The sequence below is a fragment of the Rattus norvegicus genome, chromosome 4 (assembly GCF_036323735.1).
Source record: "Rattus norvegicus strain BN/NHsdMcwi chromosome 4, GRCr8, whole genome shotgun sequence".
Classification (NCBI taxonomy): Eukaryota; Metazoa; Chordata; class Mammalia; order Rodentia; family Muridae; genus Rattus; species Rattus norvegicus.
The window spans coordinates 152,576,462-152,594,327 of NC_086022.1; the positions used below are offsets into that span (position 1 = coordinate 152,576,462).

The 17,866-nt window shown below is 46.8% G+C and overlaps 1 protein-coding gene across 1 annotated transcript; it reads right to left on the reverse strand.

Annotated features, from left to right (window-relative positions):
• Window positions 1–370: 370 nt before the first annotated feature.
• On the reverse strand, window positions 371–12,161 carry LOC134486837 (DAZ-associated protein 2-like). The gene is made up of 3 exons (XM_063286975.1): window positions 12,063–12,161; window positions 5,825–6,072; window positions 371–3,924 (listed from the first exon to the last, which is right to left on the reverse strand). The coding sequence occupies exon 3, from the start codon at window positions 2,018–2,020 to the stop codon at window positions 1,403–1,405; it is 618 nt and encodes a 205-aa protein (XP_063143045.1). The 5' UTR covers window positions 2,021–3,924; window positions 5,825–6,072; window positions 12,063–12,161; the 3' UTR covers window positions 371–1,402.
• Window positions 12,162–17,866: the final 5,705 nt, after the last annotated feature.

The following is a 17,866-nucleotide window of genomic DNA, read 5'->3' on the forward strand; positions in this document are numbered from 1 at the left end:
AGGCTTAAAATGTGTAATTTAATTCAGGAATTTGCAGTCTCTGAGATAATCCACTTTGTAAACTGTGCAATAAAAAGCTTGTTATCAAAGATCAGCACAGAACAGAGTAACCCACACTGCAAGCCAGGAACTGTACCTAGTAATAACATACCAACAAATATAGTAACAACATGTATATAACATATAACATAACAACACCATACCGACTATGCAACATTGTAACAAGTTGCGAGGAAGGGTTACTACGGTGGTTTCCATGCCCACTGTTCCTCTTAGGCTTGGGTATTTGAACACTTGTTCCCTATTGATGGCGCTGATTGTGGAAGTTAGGGAACATGAATACTTTTTTTAATGCAACTTCATCACTTGATTCAAATCTTCAAAATAGTCTTTATTCTACACTTTTAGTATAAAAAAATCCACACATTAAGAGCACCACAGTGTAGAGAGACATACAACGCTGAACTTCCATAACAGTCGATGGTACAGTCAAACATCGCATGTACAGAACACAAGATTTAGATGAACGGAAATCTCAGATAAAATAAAATCCAATCTTGGAAAACAAATCAATACATTAAGGATCACTGAAGTATTAATCCTAAAGCGCTCTCGCCGAACTCAAGTTATGTCATAATGAGGCGTTCATGTGACCCTACTGATCCACCTCAGGAAACTCCTGGGAGCCCAAGTGGCTGCATGCGACACTCAGGAAGTGATAGCTAGTTTTTTATCTAAAACTCCCTCAATTAGGTTTTAAAGCCAAGCTTTTGATACGCATCTTCTTCCCTGCCTGTCATTTTTTAAATTTTCCTAGGACAGTTTACACTGAGAACAGTTGGGTTCAGGCTTCTGGCACAGGGTGCATCAGAGGATCCTTATGAAAGACGAGTTAAAAAATGTCAGGTAGGACAGGCGCAGGGAGACAGGGGACTGAGTCTGACTGGCTCTCGGTCCTGCACCACTGATTCCATGGACACCGATGGGAGGGGTGGAGGACTGGGGCAGGACAAGTGGAGGCAGAGGATGGGAAGGAAAAGGCAGACAGCTAATGTGTTTCATTAACAAGTAAGATAAACCAGAGACTTAAAGGAGATTAAGTTTTGGGGCTGCTTCACCCACATTCATCTGAAGAATGGACACCTCCCTTCTTAGAATGCTTTATGGAGGGGCTGCTACCCTTACATGGTTCCTTATTAAATTTGAAAAATGCCTCAAAGTTTCGACACCAGAAAGACACCCCAAAAACATGTGTCTAAACTGCAACTTCAGGTTCATATGACTAAAGCAGTTACATTGTAAGAAGAACTGAAGGTATGTGATGTCTTCCCCAGCACAGGCGTGGCCACGGCTCCTCACCAAAGGGTGTAGCCACCCATGAAGAAGTTTCCCTTGCGCTGAGTTACAAGGAGTCATGACTGTCTCCCTGCATGACTGCAAGCTGGGCAGCATTGGGAGGGCATTCCGGAGGTGGAGGAGGAATGTCACCGGCGGTGGTACCAGCTCTAAATCTGGCACCTGCATCATACCCTCCCTCCACCAGCACTGCTAAGCCAGGTGGATAGATGGGACCAACTGGATAATGGGCCATGGGGATCGCACAGCCTAAACGCCCAACAGCCACGGACTGGGCCATAGGCAGATACAATGAGGCGCCAGGAACTGCAGCTGACTTGGTAGGGTCTGTGGCAGTCCCTGAATGAACAAAGCTTAAGACAAAGCTTAGATAGAGCTCTGAGTATGCAGGTATAGAGTGGAGTCTGAGGAAGATGTGAGGTCTGAGGAGATACTGGATTCTCAGGAGGCTGCACAGGGTAGGTAGGCTGTGTTGGATATTGACCTTTTGCTGTTCATGGTGACTCCAAGTCCACTTCCACTCGGTGTCGTGGACAGTTATTTTTCTAGACCTCTTCCTGTTCGGAGTCACTTCCGTGTCACATGACGATTGTCCACTCTGCGTCAGTCGATGCCTGAGAGCACTGCCCCAGGAAACCCCGCCCCCTCGCAGGCCCTGGAACATGGATACCTAACAGAGGAAGTACGTCACAAGGTCTTTGGAAGTCTGTAGCCTCCAGTCATGTCTAATTTGTTTGCCCAGCCTTGGGTGTGAAGGAGCCAGTTTTCTGTTCCCGCTGCCTGCTCTGACATGTTTTCACCTCCATATGGACTCCTTTGGCTCTGGCTCTGGCTCTGGCTCTGGCTCTGGCTCTGGCTCTGACTCTGGCTCTGGCTCTGGCTCTGGCTCTGGCTCTGGCTCTGGCTCTGGCTCTGGCTCTGGCTCTGGCTCCGGCTCCGGCTCCGGCTCCGGCTCCGGCTCCGGCTCTGGCTCTGGCTCCGGCTCCGGCTCTTCTCTCTTCCTGTGTCGCTGTGTCTGTTTGTCTCTCTGACTCTCTATATCTTTGACTCTGTGTCTGTCTCTGTGTCTATTTCTCTCCTCTCTCTCTCTCCCTCTCTCTCTCACCCTCTCACCTCACACACACACACACATGTGCACACACACATGTGCACACACACACGTGCACACACACACATATGCATGCATGTGCACGCTCACACACACATTGACACCGACTACATATTGACTACACACAATAATTACACTCATTGCAGACGTTTGAAAGGCGATGACAAAGACTCAGTGCAAACTTGCCATCATCAACATTCCAGATGCATCTAGACCACAAAAGCTGAGATCCTCCTGAAAAAGCAGTTTGGTACTCGGCTCTCTGTTTAAACTTAGTGTTGCCCTATGAATATTTCCCTATGCCTTAAAATAGCTCCCAGAGCATGCATTTCACAGTATAGCTACAGCAGAAAGGCTAGAAGCTAAATCCCCCCGAAAGGCCTTTCCCCATCTGGTTGAGATTGTCGGAGGTGTGAATCTGCAGTGTGCTTCAGTCCTGTGATGGAGACGCCTGACAGCCAGGAAGCCCTCTGAACCCCAGCTGAGGGTGAATTCCTCACACTTCACAATATAAAGAACTGAGTCCTGTTTAGTGTGGAAGAGAGGCCTTTTGTCTTCAGAGTATACACAGGCCCTGGTGGATTTTCCTCTTACAGAAACAGAGGTCGGATTTACATATCCAGAGCCTTATAGAATGTAGTTGCTAGGCTCTGCAAGGACCCATGAGGCAGTGGGGGGACTTGAGGTGTCCAGATTCAAGATCCACAAGGTTAAGGTGAAAACGCTGAGTTTCGTTGACACCCCTCCCACCGAGAATTCACTCCAGAGGGCAAGTGGTCTGATGGTGCTGCAGCGAGAACATTTCCTTGTCAACTGCAGCAAATCCAAGCCCACTTCTCCCACCCCAACCCTGTGAGCTTTGGCTCCAGACACCCTGTGAGCTTTGGCTGGGGAGTGACAAGCCTTTTCAACTATCCATCCCTCCTGACACAGAAAATCTGGGCTGAAAGTGGGTTGCAATGGGGTGGAACAGCCAACAAATAGAACACATGCTAGCCAGAAGACATTTCATCTGACCAAGATCATGCAACCAATGGGACTTCTAAGTTGCTTCTGGCAGGAGCTCTACAACCTCTGAGGCCCAGCAGATACAGGCATGCTCACCTTTACCAAAGCTATATGCTCCCATGGAACTGGAGGGGAAGGGGGCTTAATTATTTTTTTAATTTGATAAAAAGTGTTTTCTAAAATTCAGGTCTCTTGCCAGCTTACCAGGAGCCTGGTCTTGGACAGCTTATCTGATTGGATGGCTCTGGGAGGCAGGTCAGTGGTGCAGAGGATGCGATGCTATGAACAAAGCAGCCGAGCTCCTTCGATCGAACTGAGAATCCCTGTGAGCTGTCAGATGCACTTGCAGAGAGGTGCCCGTGCTTGTGCATGAGCTCCTTGGACCAGTTTGCTCAAGTAGAAGCAGGTTAACTCAAGGTTCAAGTCGCTGGTGCAGAAGGGCTGAGGGAAGCCTGTTGGCAAAGGACAGAGGCAGCAAAGTAGAGGAGAAAGCGCATCTACCTAGGGAAATAGTCTTTCCAGGTGTACAGGTAGGTCCTGATGTTAAAATCCTGTTCCCCAATTGGTTCTTGATTTGTCAGTAAAGAAGGCCGATGGGCCAATTGCTGGGCGGAAGGTACAGGTGGGACTTCCCGGTCCCAGGAGGGAAGGGAGATGCAGAAAAGGAGAGAGGAGCTTTGGGGGAGGAAGAACGCAGCAGTCATGTGAGGTCTCCACTATAGGCGGGTGGCCAAGGATGTTCAGCATGAGCTAGGTGGGACTAGCCACTGAAGGTTAGGGCAGGTGTAGAAACAAAGACAAGAAATTGGTGAGGTCGTGCTTTTCCAGGTGGGAGACAGTAACACCCAACAATTGTGTCAAGAAGGCAAATTGTGGGTTGGGGATTTAGCTCAGTGGTAGAGCGCTTGCCTAGCAAGCGCAAGGCCCAGGGTTCAGTCCCCAGCTCCAAAAAAAAGAAAAAAGAAAAAGAAAAAAAAGGCAAATTGTAAAGGAACTAACTGTGTGTGTGTGTGTGTGTGTGTGTGTGTGTGTGTGTGTGTGTGTGTGTGTGTCTTTTATCCTCTGATTCAAGGGTCCTGGGTGGGAGCTCATAGCACAATTACCTCCTGGAGCAAAGGCAGGTAAACAAAAGGGAAACCATGAGGGGCTGGTAGCACAGCGGATCCTGGACAAAGGCAGTAGCTTTTAAAACTACGCGCAACACCCAGGTCCAGAGAGAACGCTGGGGTATCTGCAGGACAGGAACTCTCACTGTGGCCCGGACCCAGAGACTGCGATGCTGAGCCGGAGTGCCTGAGAGGTCCCTCCACACTTAGAAGCAAGTCCCCTGTGTGAGCTGCAGCACTAATAGGTCTCGTCTATGGTCTGGGATCTGCACTGCGCTGAGGTCTATGGGAGTTGCACCTTTGAATCTGCTCCCCTTTGAATCTGACTAGGCTGTGAGACTGATATACTGAACAGTAGGAAACCACTTTCGGGTCTTAGTGTGTGCAATAGTTAATCTTTAGGGTCAACTTGACTGGGTTTTAAATCACTGAAGAAGACGGTTTCTGTGTCATCTGGGAGGGATTTGAATTGGAAGAAAACACTGGCCCTGAATGTGACAGGCACCAAACCATGCCCTTAAGTCTTAGCTAAATAAAATAGAAGGTAAAAACTGATAATCTCTCTCCCTTTCTCCCTCTCTCCCTCTCTCTCTCCCTCTCTCTCTCTCCCTCTTTCTCCCTCTCTCTCTCTCCCTCTTTCTCCCTCTCTCTCTCTCCCTCTTTCTCCCTCCCTTTCTCTCTCTCCCTCTCTCTCTCCCTCTCTCCCTCTCTTTCTTTCCCCCTCTCTCCCTCTCTCCCTCTCTCTCTCCCCCCTCTCTCTTTCTCCTCTCATCTTCCCTGATTCTCTGTCTCTCTGTCTTCTCCCCCACCCCACTTCTGGATCTAAATAATGTTACCCTGACATGGAACTTCCTCCACCAAACAAATCACTCTATTGCTTTTGAATTGAGCTCCGCTGAGTTCTCAGGACATAAGCAGAATAAAGACAGATCCTCTGCCAATATACCAAATGGCCTCTAGCCTGCTTCTCAATGGAGTCCCTCTTTCCCTCTGAAGCCTCAGGAGACACACCTCCATTGTCCACATTTCTGTCAGGATTCTGGTCTTCCAAACTTCCACAGTAATGCTGCATTAATCCCTGATTAGAGCATTCTAAGGCTTTTCTAGCCCCAAGTCCCAACTCTCTCATGTTCCTCCCACAAACCAGTTCCCAAGAAAGACCCACAAACCATGCGGAACACGGCAACTCATCCCAAAGATAAGCCTTTCCCCTACTTTCTTCAGTGGTATATTGTGGTAAACAAACCTTCCATTAGGTCAGATGAAGCTCTCGACAAGTTGGGCCTGGTGTCTTTCTCACAGTGATACACACCAAGGAAGGACACCATCTGCAACCCCAGGAGAACACGAGGACCACAGGCCTGCTCAGGAATGACTCGAAGCTGGGTGGGAGGGAACTTTCCATCCAATGCAAGGTTCTTCTGGCCTGGCCTGGCCAGCTACTGGATGCTGAAGACCTCAACCAAGGGATCGTTTAAATGTAGTGTTTATGGCCTGGAGACTAGAACAGTGTTATTCAAGGAAAGGACCCAGGACCTAGAGAAATCCACATAATGTAATTGTTTCAAAACCCCATGTTTTTCTCTATACTTTCACAAACTCTGCATTCTTTTGTAAAGTTTTGCTCTTTAAATCTTTACTAGTTGGCATACAAAAGAAGGAATTTCATTTGACATGTTCATACATACATGAACATACATTATACTGTTTGACATGTTCATACATCCATGAACATACATTATACTGTTCGACATATTCACACCTTCATGAACAGACATTATACTGTTTGACATGTTCATACATATGAACATACATTATACTGTTTGACATGTTCATACATACATGAACATACATTATACTGTTTGACATGTTCATACATACATGAACATACATTATACTGTGCTCAGCACCTCCATTCTCCTTTGTCCCTACATCCCAGTCACTGTTCCCCTCCTCCACTCAAATAATCCCCAATCCCCCTTTCTTTCATGTCATATATACAAATATATATGTATTACTTATCCTTATTATACTTGTTTTATCGATAATTTCACATGTATAAGAATGATCATTTGAAATATAATCACATGAAATATAATCCCCCTCAAGCCTCCCATATTTTCCCAACACATTTTCCTAACTTCATGTCTTTTTTTGATAACCAACTAAGTCCAATTTGTAATAGTAATATTTTATCTCCATTACCACACTGATTGCATATTCTCACATCTCTCTCAGGCTGTTTGCTGTTGGAGGAAACACTGCTAGAGAGAGGGTTCTTGGGACTTTAGATTGGCATGCCCGTCTTAGCAAGGCAGCCCTTCTGCTGACTTCTCCCACAGCAAACCCCAGCCACAGCTTCTGAGGACTGATCTCAGGAAAACGTCTGCTTCCGTTCATGGAGCTCCCTAACAGTAACTGTGGTGGCTGGGGCCACTTTACTGGCCGTATCGGCAGCAACACTTGTTCTAACTGTAGTACAGGGATGCATATTGATATTTTCCTTGAGGTGGAAAAAAAAGACCACCAGAGTAGAGTGGTGTGAAGAGTCATACAGTCATCCCCTGTCAGGACTCAGCCTGTCAGTCAACACTGCACAGCTTAGAATTTGCAGTGGAACCTGGCATTTGGCACTTGACACTCTTCCTAGGAGCTCAGGGTTTGAACCCAGACATTAAATTCAATTTTATTAGGCAATCAGTAGAGTGAGGCAGCACAGTTGTGTTTCCGTATTGCCCCCATCAGACACACTGGATGCCATTGTTCTTTCTTAGGAATAGCAACAGCTTTCACATTGCCTAGCTCTCAGCATTCTACACTAATTACTCCCTTTGAGCCGGACACCAGCGTGTGAGATTGTTAAGCAAGGACCACGTAGGGGGAGCTAAGTGGTTGCCCAGCGGCTGTAAGACTTGAGGGTGTGGAGACTGAACTTCTGACCCAGACTGAACTCAGTACAGAAGCAGCCCCCTTGGCCCTGGACCACCCCGCCCACACGGTCTCATGTTATCAGCCTGCTCCACCAGTGTCCATAGTGCACAAGACTTCTTCCAAGGGTTACCGCTGATTATCCAAGCCTTCGTCTCCGCAAAACAAGATGTTGTCCCTGGCAAACTGAACCTTACCAGTAGAAATAAGTTAACCCCTCATCTTCATGGATTTATTTGTTTGTTTACTTATTTATTTAAAGTACACTGTAGGGGCTGGGGATTTAGCTCAGTGGTAGAGCGCTTACCTAGGAAGCGCAAGGCCCTGGGTTCGGTCCCCAGCTCCGAAAAAAAGAACCAAAAAAAAAAAGAACTAAAGTACACTGTAGCTGTCTTCAGACACACCAGAAGAGGGCATTAGATCTCATTACAGATGGTTGTGAGCCACAATGTGGTTGCTGGGATTTGAACTCAGGACCTCTGGAAGAGCAGTCAGTGCTCTTAACCACTGAGCCATCTCTCCAGTCCATTGACTTTAAAAACAACAACAACAACCAAAAAAACAAAACAAAACAGGGTCTCTAAACATAGCCTTGGCTATAATAGAACTTATTTTGTAGATCAGACTAGCCTCAAAGTTGTGGAGATCCACCTGCCTCTGCCTCTGTCTCCCAAGAGCCAGGGTTAAAGGTGTGCACCACCACCGCACCAAACTTGGACTCTTTTTTTCCCTTACTACATTGTATGGTTGGTTTATTTGCATGTGACGCTTCTTGAGACCTCTGAGGCCGATGAGAAAAGTGTGGTCTCTGAAGGCAGGTTGCCTAGGATAGACCCCCAGATTTACCTGCTGCTAACACTTTGAGAAGCCCACCTAAACATTTATGTGCCCTTGTCTGCATCTGGAAATGGGAGCATGGAGAATATTGCCAACCATACAGGAGTATGGTGAAGATGAAAAGAGTAAACACACATGTATTGCAAACATTGTGACATGACATAGACGTGAATGAGGAGTGGAACTAACCATTTAGACATGAACATCCCAGCTGCCACAAGAAAGGACACACCTGTGCACAGCACTTGCTGAACACCCCAGCTGCCATAGGAACGGACACACCTGTGCACAGCACCTGTGCATCTGGTCTTCTCCATCAGCAGCCTGCTCAATGCATCTCTGCTTCCTACCATGACTGGCACTCAGCAGGTGCTTAAGAAAGCTCTCGAAAGAATGAGCAAACCAATGTAAAACAGTCAATCAGGAACTGCAGTGAGATGGAAATGTCACTTACCCTCATTTGGAGTAGTCATGGCTCCCTAGATAATGTACAAAAAAACTAAGATCAGGCTGGAGGGAGCATGCACTGCTCTTGCAGAGAACCCAAGTTCAGATCCCAGGATCCATGCCAGGATGTTCATAGCAAGAACCTGCACTCAGGGGCAAATATCAACATGGAGACATATATAAAATTAAATTAAATTAAATAAACCTAAAAAAAGACATGAGGCTCCTAATCCTTCAACGAATGTATGTATGTATGTGTGTGGGTGTGTGTGTTTCCTTATGCAACTGGAATACTGAGTAACTAAAGAGAAAGTTAATACATTTAAGGAGTTTGTCAAGACAAGAAGGAATGTTTATTTGACAAACTAAAACTTTTAAATATTTTAGATTAATTTATTTTATGCATATGAGTGTTGCGGTAAATCTCCAACCCCAATAAGCCTGTTACAATATTTACAAGCTGTACACCTAGACTGGGCAGATCGACCACTACCTGACTCTGTTCCCCAGCTATGAGATCCCATGCTACTTGTGGCTTCTCCAGGTCACGTGGTTCTGCTCCACCGTCCTTCCTCTTCCTCCATCTTCCCCCTCTCTCCTTCCCTCCTTTCCCCCACTCTCTAAAACCTCTAGCCCCATCTGTCCCTTCCACTGCCCAATCACAGTGTCTAGCCTTTATTTGACCAGTTAAAATGAGGAGAGGGTTCGCATGAAATCACTGAGTAGTGATCCATTCCTCATCAGGGCAGCCCCTCCTGGGGAAGCAGAATTAGCCTCAGAATACAAACAGCACCAGGGCCACCCACAACATTTCCCCCCTTTTTGTCTAATTAAAAGACTCTCTTCTCTCAGATATAAATTGAGTACAACTTTACAGTTATGCAAATTATAAAGTATAAGATACACTTAACACCCAGTCCATCATATTGTCAATTTAGATAAGGCACTCTCCCATCTATCCTAACTTCAAAGGCTTGCTACAGTTCTATACCTGAATCGTGCGTGTCCTGGTTTTAGCTTGGATACCATCTGAAAAACGTCCTCTCAAAACTATGAGACTGCAACCAATCTCAAATCCCGTCAGAAATCAAAGAACAACTTAAATATTACCTGAAAATATAGGGAGCAAAATACTAGAACTAAAGGTTCAGGATTTTACAGGTCAAGATAAGCAACAGAAAGAGGAGAGAGGAAGAAGACAGGGGAAGAGGGGGTAGAAGGAAGGTGGGGCAGATCCACGTGGCCTGGAGAAGGCACAGTAACAAACGATCTCATAGCTGGGAAATACAGTAGTGCAGACTGCCCAGTCTAGGCATGCAGCTTATAAATATTGTAACTGAGTTGTGTGGTTTCTGCATGGGCTTATTGGGGTTAGAGATTTACTGCAACAGATGAGCGTTTTCCCTGCATGTTGTGTCTGTGTACCACGTGAGAGCTTGGTGCCCACAGAGACAGGAGACAACAGTGGATTCCCAGGACCTGGAGCTGCAAATGGTTATCCAGCACTGTGTAAGCTGCTTGGACTCGAACCCTGATTCTCTGCAAGAGCAGCCGGGGCCCTTAACTACTGAGCGATCCATCTCTCTAGCCCCAAGCTGTAAAAATAAATAAATAATGTCAGGTGCCTACAATCCAAAGGAAAGAATTTGTATATGACATTCTAGTTACAGCTTTATAAATGTGTAAATTTATACATTAACCCCAACTAAAATACGTCAGAATTTTTACTGTGTCTTTTTTGTTGTAGTGAAAAACTCCTCATAGCAAAAACTCGGTGAAATACGTAAATTAAGAAACACATCGATGAAAGAGGAAATGTTATGCAGAAATTGCAAAGCTCTGTAGGCGTATATGCTTGATATATAAACATGGTTATGCTTCTAAGTGAAATCCCATAGCAACATAATGCTATTTAAGGGATAAGCCTTGTAAATTTTTCTTTAAGCCAGGAGCATTCGGTGGCGTGACAGAATACATCAGCTGAATTACATTCAGCTCTCCCAGACTCTCTCAATTAAACAAAATGAACAGGAGAGCGGGAAAGGTAAACACCCTCAGCAAATGAAGCAATAGCTGACCCTCCACACCCCTGAGTGGGGGTCGGGGGCGTACATGGCTGTCTTGGCTGTATTCGCAGCAAAGGACTCTCATTAGACACATCAGAGGGATGCCTCACAAGCTGCTAAACAAGGAAGAGAAAGAAAAAAACAGCAAAAGTCCTATGTGAAATTGGCCAAGCCTACTAGAAGAGTTCTGGGAATACAGCTATAGTGACCCGTGCACAGATGTGAATCCTCCCCGGGCTCCTCCCTTAGAGACAGAGCACCCAGAGTAGGAAAACCAAAATCGCACAGGCAGTATCTACCGAGACAGTCAGACAGTAGCATATTTTCATGAACCCCAAATTATAAATGCACAAGAACAAGGTACCTGCACAACATAGCCTGCATGAGACACCTACAACACCAGCAACCAATGAAACAGTACCGAGCAGGACGTGTCTGCAGCCAATCAGAGAACAGGAGATGAAAATGGACACTGATACAATCTTAGGTTTTGGTTATTATTTAAGTGAAAACACCAGGTCATTTGAAGGGAAAAGATCAGGTGTCAGACATTTAGACAGCAACACTCTGTTGAGTGACTTAAGATGCCCGAAGGCAGGAAGGAAGCCAAAGACCTTACACATACCAAAACCAACTGTTAAACATAAAGGCTGAAAACAATCTTCATATTTAACAAATGCAAGGAAAGAGCAGCCAAAATAAATTAAGCCAATTCACAACTTACAATAAATAATCAAGGCGGTATTGAACTGGCATAAACACCCACACAGAGCAGCAGAACCCAAGAGAGGGGGCCAGAAAATGATCCGTGCATGTGTGTGCACTTACAATTTCAACCAAGGCGCACAGAAGAGACTCTGGATAAAATGGAAGCAAAGGGGACCAGTGGAACGCTGCCACGCCTGACTCTCCCGAGGTCAATCCCTGAGTCCCACACAGTGGCATAAACTGACACCCCAAAGTTGTTTTCAGGTCTCCACGCATCCACCAGGGTTCGTGTGAGCATGAGCAGACGCACATAACACTAATTAATTAATTACTTTTTAAAGGGGGTGGGAGGACAAGCCCTTGAGAATGTGACTCCTTGGCAGCGCCTTCCGCAACCCCCTCCCCCAACCCCCACTCCTCCCCCGCCCCATGTCTTCTGAGATGCCTACTGCATTCAGCCAGCCTTGGGTGCATTTGTGCCCAGGCCTCAGTCCTAACCTCGAGGGCAGCAGGCAAGGGGACCACACGTGAATTTGTCAAGCAATCTCATCAAATTATCCCAAATGGCACAGCAGCTTTTGTTTCGCTTTCTTCTCTAAAGGGCCTTCTTTCTGACGTTTGCCGTTCCTTTCTATGCACGTAGCACGTGTTACGTCATATATGGAGAGAGCTTTCTTTCTTACTCTGGCTAATCTGGAATCCACTATGTAACCCAGGCTGGCTTGGAGCTAGGCAAACCTGCTGGGTCACCTTCCTAAGTGCTGACACTGGTCCTAAGGCACTGACTGCTTCCGTCTCTGGGTCGCTTGGTGCTAACTAAGAAGTGTTAGGGAGTAAGTAGGCTTGCAACCTGCTCCGTAGCTAATTGAGCTTGTGTGAATGTGAGAATAATGAGTCTCTTTATAACCTCTGATATTAAAAGTAATTTCCTCTTTTTCAAGAAAAAAGAGAAAGAAAGCATAAAACGCAGATGAGAGACTGTCGAAAGTCAGTTTCAGAGGGGAGTACCCACAACTCTCAAACTCGGTTTGCCAACTGCTTCATGTTAAAAGACAGTAGACAGTTCAGCAGATGCTCTACTGGATGAAGAGAAAAGGACAGGTTACAGAGACGGCTACTGGTTGCTTCTTGCTATTAGATGAGAGTGCAAGGATATCACTTGAGGTTGGTAAGTATCAAATGTACTAGCAACAAAAAAAATCCACTCTATTGTATAAAAGACAATACTAAGCAAAAATATCCAAAGAGGGAGGCTGATAAAAATGATCCAAAATCAAACGAGGCAAATTCTGATGTCACAGTAGAATTCTCATCAAAAAGCAAGACTAAGAAAAGGGATCTATAATGCTAATAGCTGTGATTTCTGCCAATATAGCATTGATATTTATACTCCTGGGAATGTATTGCCAAACAGTGATTACAGATCAAGAGGACGTTCCAAACACAGATTAAATATGTGTGTCGAATGCAAATAAAGGTAAGCTACATGAAGCTTCTCCAACTCAGCTGCCTAAACATGGTCTGATCGATAACAACACCCATAGACTTGTTCTTCTGTCATATCGTTGTTGCCGGGGGTGGGAGGCTTGTTTGTTCTTTTTGGGGTAATTGGTTATTGAGACAGGCTCTTTCTATGTAGCCCTGGCTGTCCTGGAATTTACTCCTTAGACCAGGCTTACCTCAAACTCACAGAGATCCACTTGCCTCTGCCTCCTGGATGCTGGGTCACTGTTTAGAGAGTTCTATTGCTGTAAAGAGACACCATAAGGCAACTCTTATAAAGAAAAGAATTTAACTGGGGCTGGCTTTCAATTCAGAGGTTTGGTCCATTACCATCATGGCCGGGAGAATGGTGGCATGCGTGGTGCTGGGGTAATAGCTGAGAGCTTTACATCGTAATCCATGGGCAGGCAGGCAGAGAGAGCCACTGGGCTGGCATAAGCTTTTGAAACCTCAAGGCCCATGCCCACAGTGACACACTTCCTCTAACAGGATAGTGGGGTACAGCATGGAAATTAAATACATACATGTTGACCGGTAATGACCATGTTCATATCCTTTTTTTCCTCCATCTTTATTAACTTGAGTATTTCTTATTTACATTTCAATTGTTATTCCCCTTCCCGGTTTCCTGGCCAACATCCCCCTAACCCCCCCTCCCCTTCTATATGGGTGTTCACCTCCCCATCCTCCCCCCATTATCACCCTCCCCCCAACAATCTAGTTCACTGGGGGTTCTTCAGTCTTAGCAGGACCCAGGGCTTCCCCTTCCACTGGTGCTCTTACTAGGATATTCATTGCTACCTATGAGGTCAGAGCCCAGGGTCAGTCCATGTATAGTCTTTGGGTACTGGCTTAGTCCCTGGAAGCTCTGGTTGCTTGGCATTGTTGTTCATATGGGGTCTCAAGTCCCTTCAAGCTCTTTCACTTCTTTCTCTGATTCCTTCAACGTGGGTCCCGTTCTCAGTTCAGTGGTTTGCTGCTGGCATTCGCCTCTGTATTTGCTGTATTCTGGCTGTGTCTCTCAGGAGAGATCTACATCCGGTAACTGTCGGCCTGCACTTCTTTGCTTCATCCATCTTGTCTAATTGGGTGGCTGTATATGTGTGGGCCACATGTGGGGCAGGCTCTGAATGGGTGTTCCTTCTGCCTCTGTTCTAAACTTGGCCTCCCTGTTTCCTCCCACCATGTTCATATCCTTATAGGTGCTTTACATCGGCTTTCCTGTCCTATACCCTATCCTATATCCTTTATATCGGCTCTCCTGTCCTATACCCTATCCTATATCCTCCTATTGCACCAGGCTGATGCTCTCTGCAAGAGCACCTGCAGCTACAGATCTTCAAAACCTCGTCATGAAAGGCATCCTCCCACGCCAAGGAGAGTGGCACGTGCCTTTAAACCCAGCACTTGGGAGGCAGAGACAGTCAGTTCTCTAAATTCAAGGCCAGCCTGGTGACATGGATCAGAATGCAGGAGTCATTGCTATTTCACCCCCTGAGGGAGCTGGACGCACAGACCAGTGGCCACACTGAACTAGCTTGGTCAGTGGACAGGGAGTAAGTCAGAAAATAATTGAATGAAGGACCTGTGTGGTTTTGTGGGATTTAAGGGAAAGCACCTTTGAGACTGGGGTGGGAAAGGGAAAAGATTCTGTTTTATGCATCGCTCTTCAGCTTCTGGCATCAGGCAAAGTAAAGAAGTCACAAGGAATTGTTCCAAATCAAACCTGATCAAAGAGGGGACAGGCAGGAGGGAGCAAAAAAGAGGGACACCTCTCTCAACACAGAGAGCCAGGGGTGAGGGCACAGAGGAGGTCTCGGCACAGAGGGAGAACTTCTCTCAGCATGGGGAGTCGGAGTCAAGGGGAGGACCTCAGCACAGAGAGCAGAATGACAGACAAGCCACATAAAGAAAAGGTTCCATTTCCTATGGCAATCCCCAAGGGGAATACATCCAGGACCTCGAGCACAGTAAGTGCTTTACCAGTGAGCTATATCCCGAACCTAATATTCAAATACTTGTAAATGCCAGAAACTAGGACCTGGAGGGATGGCTCAACAGTTAAGAGCACTGGCTGCTCTTCCAGGGAACTTGGGTTCAATTCTCAGCAACCACATGGCAACATACAACCATCAATAACTCCAGTCCCAGGTGATCTGACGTCCTGTCCTGTCCTTCCTGCACACTAGGCATGTTCATAGCACATGTGCACATACATATACATACATACATATACATACATATGCAAAAACTCATACATAAAATAAAAATAATTTTAACTACCAGAAAGTATATTTCTCTTGGAATTCCCAATAATGTTCACAAAACATGGCAACTTGTTTGATCAAAGCATGTCTTTTTATTGCAGGGTTATCAGGTGGCATGGTGGAATTGCAGCTGGAATCCCTAGGTCTCAGGACTTGGATGTCAGTCAGCTGTCACCACCAGCCTACGTGCCTTTTGGCCCTGGAGGTCCCTTCACTAGCAGGGTCGTGCAGAGGGAGCAGAAGAAGGCAGAGTATCTGGGGACGGCCCTACACTCATTGTCCCACTCAGGTAAAGGCCTCCCCCGTAGGCTTGGAGCAGAATGACCGGCTTGAAGCTATTCCGGCTGCATTCTTGACCTAAGACACTTTTCCTGTTGATAGTTTTGACTTGGGTTGTTTGGGTCTCTGCAGCAGGAGACCAGTTGGAGATCAAACACTCAAGGCTCTCCAGCAGAAACAAGAACAGCCTGAAACAGCCAAGGAAGCCAAAGCCCCTGCTGTTGAGGGTGGGAAACGGGATGGAGACTCTTTCTCTGTGGCCTAGGGAAAACTGCCCTGAGCCATTTAAAGCTAAGGTCACTGCACCAGCAGCTTGGAGGTCAGGGTCTCCTAGGTCCCCTGCAGACAGGGAGTCACCCTCTGAGACCTGAGTCGGGTTGACCAGGCCCAGACTGCTGTGACAGGCACACCACCTTCACACTGGGTTATGTAATGCCTGTCACTATTTGTAGCCAATGTTCAGGAAGTCCGGGAATAAAGGAAAAGTGACGCAGAAGACAACGCCTTCCCTGGCCCCTGTCAGACTCTGTCTACCGGGATGAGTTTCTTATTCAAACAGTAGGAGAGGCTGAGGAGGCTCCTGAAGGCGCCTGGTCATCTCCAGGCCAAGGACTTCTCATTCTCAAAGGGAACAACGAGAGCTGGTGGCACACGCCTGGCCAGGTGTGGTGGTGCACTCTTGTGACCCCGGCACTGGGGAAGTCAAGGGAGGAGGACCACAGATCTGAGGCCAGCCTGGGATAAATAATGAGATCTGTGTCAGAAAACAAAAAAGGATGAGGAAGGAGGAAAAGGGGGAGGAAGGGGGAAAGGATGAAAGAGGGAAGGAAACGGAAGAAGGTAGAAAAGGGTAACTGATTGCCAAGGGCACTGAGAGTGAGAGATCCACCCACCTAACCCAGAAGTGGAGAAAAGGGAGATCTGCACCTCCATGAGATGGCTGTGAAGTCCACCATTGGAGGAATCAAGAGACAGGCAGAGAAGTGCTGCCTAAGGGTTCCATCACTGTGAAGAGCTACCATGTCCAGGGCAACTCTAATACAGGAAAATATTTAACTAGAGACAGCTCATAGTTTCAGAGGTCCAGTCCATTCTCATCATGACAGGAAGCATGGCAGCGTACAGGCAGATATGGTGCTGGAGGAGCTGAGAGTTCTACATCTTAATCCGCAAGCAGCAGAAGGAGATCATGACTGGGTGTACCTTGAGCATAGGAGACCTCAGAGCACGCCTCCACAGTGACACACTTCCTCCAACAAGGCCACACCTACTCCAATAAAGCCACACCCCCTAATAGTGCCATTCCTGATGGGCCAGGCATTTAAACATGTGAGTCTATGGGAGCCATATCTATTCACACCACCACAGCATCAAGCTGCTAACAGATCCTTGGTGTCATTAACTGGGGGACAGGGACCTCAGTCAGACCTACGTGATCCTTATCCATATTTGGGTTGTAGGGCTGCAGAGTGGCTATTAATGCCTAAATTAAGGCCTTGACATTTCCCAAAGAGCTGTGTTGACACAGGGAAGGGGCCTGAGGGGCTGCCCTGTCCATTCTGCATCTGAAAGAGCCAGGCCTTTCCTGTCCCATCTGTCTGTGCACAGACCTTCGACCCAGCATCCATGTTCTTTGTCACCAGTATCTGAATCATCCACACAGCCATAGAAAGGTGTCCATGGCGTCCGGCCAGGGCTTTCCCAGAAAGGTTTCGGCTCTACAGTCCCAAGGCCAAGGCTTCAGTCCTGGGCAAGCAGCCTCGCCAGGGCTGAAGTACAAATCCTTCTCAGAGGCCAGAGGCATCTGGCCAAGATGTCTTCTTTCATGACAGATGAAAAGCTGTGAAGAAAAGTCTCGACATCTGGAAACCGGTGCCTTTGTTGTACAGTTAATAAGAGAAAGCCATGTGTTTCAACAAGATGGCTCTTGTCCGAACAGTTCTGAATGAACTGCTCCAAGACGTAGATGAGCCAGGAGACAAACTCAGCAGGGAAGACAGAGACTTCTGAATTCGTGGAAATGGTCTCCCCACTTATAAATAAGTAAAAATCTCATTTTACCTAGATAATCAAGGCCCAGAGCCTTTGTGCCAGGAGTCCTCACAGGAAGCCAGAAGCACCTAGAGTCCAGGTGCCTGGGTCCCATCCAGACCAATTAAACCCAATCTGGGGCAAGGGGGGTGAGAAGGGCAAAGAGAATGAAGGCTGGGGGAGCGCCTCGGGGACATGGGGGAAGCATGGAGATGTGGGAGC